The following is a 6,000-nucleotide window of genomic DNA, read 5'->3' as shown; positions in this document are numbered from 1 at the left end:
GGTACTGTGTACATACCCCCAAAAAAAATCCCAAACCCAAACCCCAAAGCACCCTACTTCACAGCAGATTATTTATTCTTAATCTTGGGCAAACAAAGTTTCCTGTGAATAAAAGAAAGCAGTAATATAATCTATTATGTACATTTCCATATAGAAAATATTTTAATTATTTTTCTCTAAAATAAAGACATTAACAGGTAGTTAATGTGGCTAAAAAGAGAGACTCAAACCACTCAGACATCAGAGTGTGTTCTGAAAGCATACAGTTCTTTCTCAGATTCAAATATTAACAACATTGTGTGTTATTTGTTAAACTGAATCAAACCCAAAGCCTCACCCTGGGTTCAGGTCTCACTGTACAACACAATTCTGGTCCCAGACTAGGATCCTACTCCTTGTCCCCAGGTTTGCAAACTGCACCAAGTCCCTGTGCCCATCAAGGTCGTTCGGGCTGATTGCATGGCTCCAGGGGCTGGCGTTGGGCAATCCAGCCACAGAAACAGGGCCAGGCCTAAGGCAAGCCACGACTAATGAATGGCAACCACAGCCAGCCACAGGGTGATAGATTTTTAAATGATGCACTTAACCCCCAATCAATTGCAAATAGTTAAATGCACACAGGACTCCCACAGGCATGGGGTTTGGGTCCTTTGAAATAAATGTGGACAAAAAGAGGAGGCCTATTCTTGCAAACACTGATGGGATTAACTTTATGGAAACAGCACCAGTGGAAGAGCACACATTTAGGTACAGCATGTAAGAATTTCAGTAAGCTCTTAAATATTCTTCCTTTAAAAACATCTCATGTCAATAGGATCATGTTAGATTAAAAATAAATAATTTTCTTTTTCCCCATGATTTTGATAAATATCTACTTTTGCAGTTGGGGAACTGATTGAGAATGGAATTGTTTCTTTTGTTTTATTTTTGCAATATTGTTCTGTTTCTTTTGACCTTGACAGTATTATGCTTTTTTACTTTAAAAATATCTATTAATATCCACATTTTCCATTATGTGGGTAAAACCTATTACTGTGCTCTCAGAAAATATTTTGGAACCTTCAGACAGAAGACAGCATAAGCGTGTTTCCAGTCTAAGGTGGCAAGCTCAGCAGCCAGCCTTTGCAAAGGCAATTTATATAGCAACACTATAATCACAAAAAGCTTACATTCTATGCTCCATGAGAAAAAAAAATATTTACTGCAATTACAAAGGTTTTATAGAAGAGATGAAACCTAGTGTCTAAGAATAAACCAGTCCACTACAATGTCTTTGAAATTTAAAGGTTAATATTTGTATTCTTCATAAGCAAAATTCTCCTGTAATTTAAAAACAGCTAAATCATTGTACATAAACATAAATCCTTGCACAAATATATAAAGAGCGTGCAAGAATCTGCAGTAAGCTCTGTAATTTCCTGAAGAGCTGACCAATTGTCAACAAAATTATTTTGGTGAAAAAAAACTATTCAGTGGGCATATACAAGCTTGCTTTAATGTAAGCTAAATTTGTAGTCAAAGATAGGAGAGCTAAACCCATTCATCGGAGGAAAGACAGGACCTCAACGGTTCATTTCCTATTCTGAATCTCAGTGAAAAAAATGTGTACACTCAGTCTTTCATTTCTCAGGAATGACTCCAACTACCAGACTATTGTATTGTCCCTACTGAAGTCATCCATCAGCAACTAGAGAGCGAGTGAGAAACAACAAAAAAATTAGCTATATTAAAAACTACATGAAATATTTTAAACTCCTGTCTTAACTATGTTAAAAAATATAAGCCAATTTCTTTGCCTCTCATGCTGGATAAGATGATGTGATTATCTATACAGAGCCCAAATCTTTTCCACTGCCCTATTTCCCTTCTCTGACTACCTCCATTTCTCTTAACAGCCTAGACCCTGTGCTGGAGAAGGCAAAGAGGAGGGGCAAATGCAGGCAAAATAGTAAAAATCTGCAAGTTAGAGTGGTGCTTAGATCTAATCCCAGGACTGAGACCAGAGAAGAAAAACACACTGGAAGATTAATTTGTTGAGTTTCTTTGCAGTGGTTCAAAATGAAACATTAAGTTCTTCTCTTACTAACTTTAGTGATGTCCAGAGCTGGACCTGTAATTTCCCTCCCCTTTCATTTTTGTGTTTGGTAGATTGGTTGAGCCTACAGCAACACAAGACATCCTCCAGCCAGGGGCTGTAACCTGCCTTCCAGTACATATTTTTTGCCAACAGCTGCAGGGAAACAGAGACAGGTCCCTGACCTTCTCTCAATAATCTTATGAAAAAGATGCATATTTTAGTACCTTTTCTTGTTCCCAGGGAGTTCTCACTAGAATAGCTGCACTCAAAAATACCTTCACGCCAGCAGCAAGCTCATGGGGGTTTGAACCAATTCCCACCATGGTTATAGAAATGTTTGTATTGTCTACAGTGAATTTTGGGTCAGGCCTCTCTTTCTGAATAAACCTGCTAGAAGACCAGACCCACTCTCTAGGTGACTCTAGCCCTTACAGCAAATCAGCAGTTTGTGGAGCTACGTGGAAATCTACCCAATCTCTGTCTTTCCTGGCTTCACAAGTGGGAGCTGTTGATACCTGCACAGCTCCTGGTACAAGGCAGAGCAGAAGAGCACAGTAAGTTAATCCACAAGCCATTCAGAAACGTCTAGGACAGAGACAGTGACACCAGGGAATCATATGTCTGCACTGAAAATCGAGTAAATTGTTTACTTGGAGGGTTGATGAGAAACGTGCAAATGAACCTCTGAAGCAACTACTTGTCAGGTAAGGATACTAATGTGCTCTAATAAAAAGCAGTATGTTCTCATCATTGCAGTATCTTTTCCCCAAATGTACTTGCAGCAGTTTATCAACATTATATAATGCAGAGAGAGTTCAGGACGAGGATAAAGAGTTGATAGCCAGCTTTTGGTGTGCTTGTTTTTTTTGACTCGCTTGATTCATAGGTCTCATCTTTACACAATGTACTTTGAGCTGTTTTTTTCTTTTATATTTAATGATCAGTATTATTTTTGATCCTAAATAAACATCCAATAAATCCTTTAGGTTGCAGGAGCAGGCTTGAAAGACTGCTTCTAAAAACTAATCCAGTGTATGGTTGGTTTCTCATATAATCAATGATGATAGTATTCTATATTTCCCTCTTGTTTACCCCCGTTTTCCCTACCACAGAACCGGTTTTTTTCCTCCTGCCGTGTAGGGGAAAAAAAAAAAAGCAGAAGAAAGGAAGAGCAGGAGAGCAGGATAGGAAAGCTCTAGCAGTGCTTTTTCTTTAGGGATTGTGGCGGGAGTGATGGAGCGGGGCTGGGGATCTCCTGTCCTTCAGAGGAGCAGCTCGCCCTTCCCGGGGGCAGGAGGAGGGAAGGGGGAGTGCGGATGCCCCGCGGGGGCAGCATCACGCCGGCCGTGCCCCGGGGAGCTCCGGGGACAGCCTGCGGCGGAGCGAGCGGGGAGGGGACGCGGGGGCACGGCGGCTCCGCGGCCGGGGAAGCGGAGGGGCTGAGGAATGGCGGGATGGACGGATGGATGAGGGATAACGGGTGGAGGGATGGAGGGGGTGAAGGACGGATGGATGGGAGGATGCGGGATGCAGGGATGAGGGATGGAGGGAGAAGGTGTAGAAAAATGAGAAAATAAAGGCTGGGGGACGAAAGGATGGAAGCGCCGAAGGACAGAGGGAGAGCCCGAGCTTCCCCGCTTCTCCCCCTGCGCTGCGCGCCCCCGCGCCGCTCCCGGTCCCCCCTCCCTCCCCGCTCCGCCGCTGCGCGTGCCCGCGCCCGGGGCTGACTCTCCCTCGCATCCTCCTCCGGCGGCGGCGACGGCGGCAGCGCCGGGGATGGGCAGCGAGAGCGCGCCCAGGAGCAGCCCGGGCCCCGCCGCTCGCCCCTGCTCCCGCGCCCGCTGCTGCTCCTGCCCCGCCGCCCCCCGCGCCCCGGGGGCAGCGCCGCCGCCGCCGCGCCATCCGCAGCCCCCGCCTCGGACGGGTGAGTGACCGGGCCCGGCGCCCTCGCCCCCAGAGCACCTGCCATGCATCCCCCGCTCCCGCGCCTCCCATCCCGGAGCGGCCCCGGGGCTGGGTGCTGGGGGAGCGGGGCCGCGGGGGAGGCTCCGCGCCCCAGCCCTGCCCCCGCTCCGGGGAACGGAGGGTCCCGGCCCGCCCCGCTCCGCTCCGCCCGTGCGGAAGGTCCGCGGGGCAGCCGGGATGTCCCCGCCGCTCCGCCGGGATGCGAGCAGAGAGAGGGGCTCCCGCCCTGCTGCCCCTCCCGGGCACCGCTGCCCGTTCCCAGGGGGATCTCCCATGGGCTCCCCGACAGCGCCGCTCCCAGCCGGGGCCAGGAGCCCCCCGAGCCCGCACCCTGCCCACCCGGGGCGGCTCGGAGAGGGGGCAGCGCCGTAACTTTTGCGAGGGACGATTCGGAGGTGGGAGGGAGGACCCAGCTCGGCAGAATCGGCGGCTGCCCCGGAGCGGCCCCGGAGGGAGGCGGCGGAGGGTCCCGGTCCCGGTCCCACCCCGGAGCCGCCGAGCGCGGCCCTTCCCGCGGGGCTCGGGGGCGGCTTCGGGCAGAGCTCAGCGCTCAAATGGACTTTTCTAACACTCCCTCCACCGGCATAATTAAATAAATAAAGTGACGGGGGCAGGGGGTGGGGGTGGAGGGGCTGGAAGTCTCCGCTTGCTCCTCTTTGGCTGCCCAGAACCGCGAGTGCGAACGGCGGGATGCTGTCTCTGAAAGGGTTTTCTGGTTTTTATGTGTCATGATGCACACGGCTGGTGGTGGCTAGTATAGTAACTATCTGTTTCCCAATAGTTCCCTGTCGAGGGGTTGTTATGGCAGCAGCGGTCCCCGATGCTTTTATTTTTTTTTATCTCTGGCACAGGGTAATGTTAAAGACCTGTAAACTGCCTTAATTGTAAAGAAAAAGAAAAAAGAAAGAAAGGATAAAAAAGATAAATAAAGCAGCCTCGTGCATCTTTGCCAAATAGACAGCAAGTACAAATATAAGATTCACACTCAATCTTCACTCCCTTCTCCAGAAGCTGGTGCTGTGATAACGCTAATGACTGGAGGAGGCTGGGGGAAAATGTCTTCCCCCCCACCTAATTCCTGCTTTTTGCTAAATTTTGTTGGAATTTTAGCTTGATTATGGCTTGTGCTTTTTCATGTGTTTCACTGATACTTTTTCATAGTGTTGTTTCTTACTTGCAGAGAATTTCTTGAGTCCTGCTTTACACTGGGTAAAGGGATTGAAGTGTTCTTACATACAAGTATAGCACATCATTTGAAAAATCTTGTAATACTGTACATTTTGCTTTTCTGTACAAGTCACAGGATGATAGTTTTCTCTTTGTAATGCAGAAAGGAATCTCTATGAGATTCATCTGAATGATTTCAGCACATCTTACCTGCCACAGCTGGTGGCAGTTTGAAACAATAAGATTTAAATATTATTATGGCAGTAAGTTTCTCTATCACCTTTAATGGTCAGCCTATTCTCAGTCAAAACACATATAGTTCTAAGGGAAACACTGATTCTGATTTCAGTTTAGTCAGGTTTTTTTGGACACGGTGTTTAAACCCTGAAACCATTGAGGAGGATGGATGTTAAAACTCATAAAATTGGTAGTGGGCTGTACTACTTCGACATTTTTTACTCTGCACTTTTGTAGATACCATTTGTTGTCTTTGACCAGAGTTTGCTTGGGTAGAGATTGGGCAGTAAATGATAGGGACAGAGAATTTTTGTCCTGGTAGCTCCTGAATTTTTATTTCCATCAGAATATTTTGAAGAGTGATATTGATGTTGCAGAATGAAATGTTATTGAATTGTGATATCTTGTTTCCAATTGTACATTTTGAGATGTTTGGCTTATCAGTAGGAAAGCAACACAAACATGTCAATGTTTATTTAAGGATGAAAAAATGCTGTCCCAGGGTGATTCATGTGTAGAAACAGGCTAGATTCAGGTTAAATAAGTGAACTAAA

At 46.9% G+C, this 6,000-nt stretch overlaps 1 protein-coding gene across 6 annotated transcripts in view; it reads left to right on the top strand.

Annotated features, from left to right (window-relative positions):
* The first annotated feature begins 2,573 nt into the window (after nt 1-2,573).
* Nucleotides 2,574-6,000, top strand: part of FUT9 (fucosyltransferase 9) — a 104,160-nt gene continuing 100,733 nt past the window's right edge. For 3 of the 6 annotated variants that reach the window (XR_010439478.1, XM_064707271.1, XM_064707267.1), the window contains exon 1: nt 2,574-2,781. Coding sequence is in view for 1 of the 6 variants with exons in the window: in XM_064707266.1 (XP_064563336.1) it covers nt 3,854-4,001 (148 nt within the window). In the remaining 5 variants the exon portion in view is untranslated. Of the gene's footprint in view, nt 2,782-3,810; nt 4,002-6,000 lie in introns of those variants that run through there. The other 3 variants (XM_064707266.1, XM_064707268.1, XR_010439479.1) reach the window with 3 other exon arrangements.

Source organism: Zonotrichia leucophrys, chromosome 3, assembly GCF_028769735.1.
Source record: "Zonotrichia leucophrys gambelii isolate GWCS_2022_RI chromosome 3, RI_Zleu_2.0, whole genome shotgun sequence".
NCBI lineage: Eukaryota > Metazoa > Chordata > Aves > Passeriformes > Passerellidae > Zonotrichia > Zonotrichia leucophrys.
Note: the sequence above shows the minus strand (reverse complement) of the source record. Positions and strands in the feature narration are given on the sequence as shown.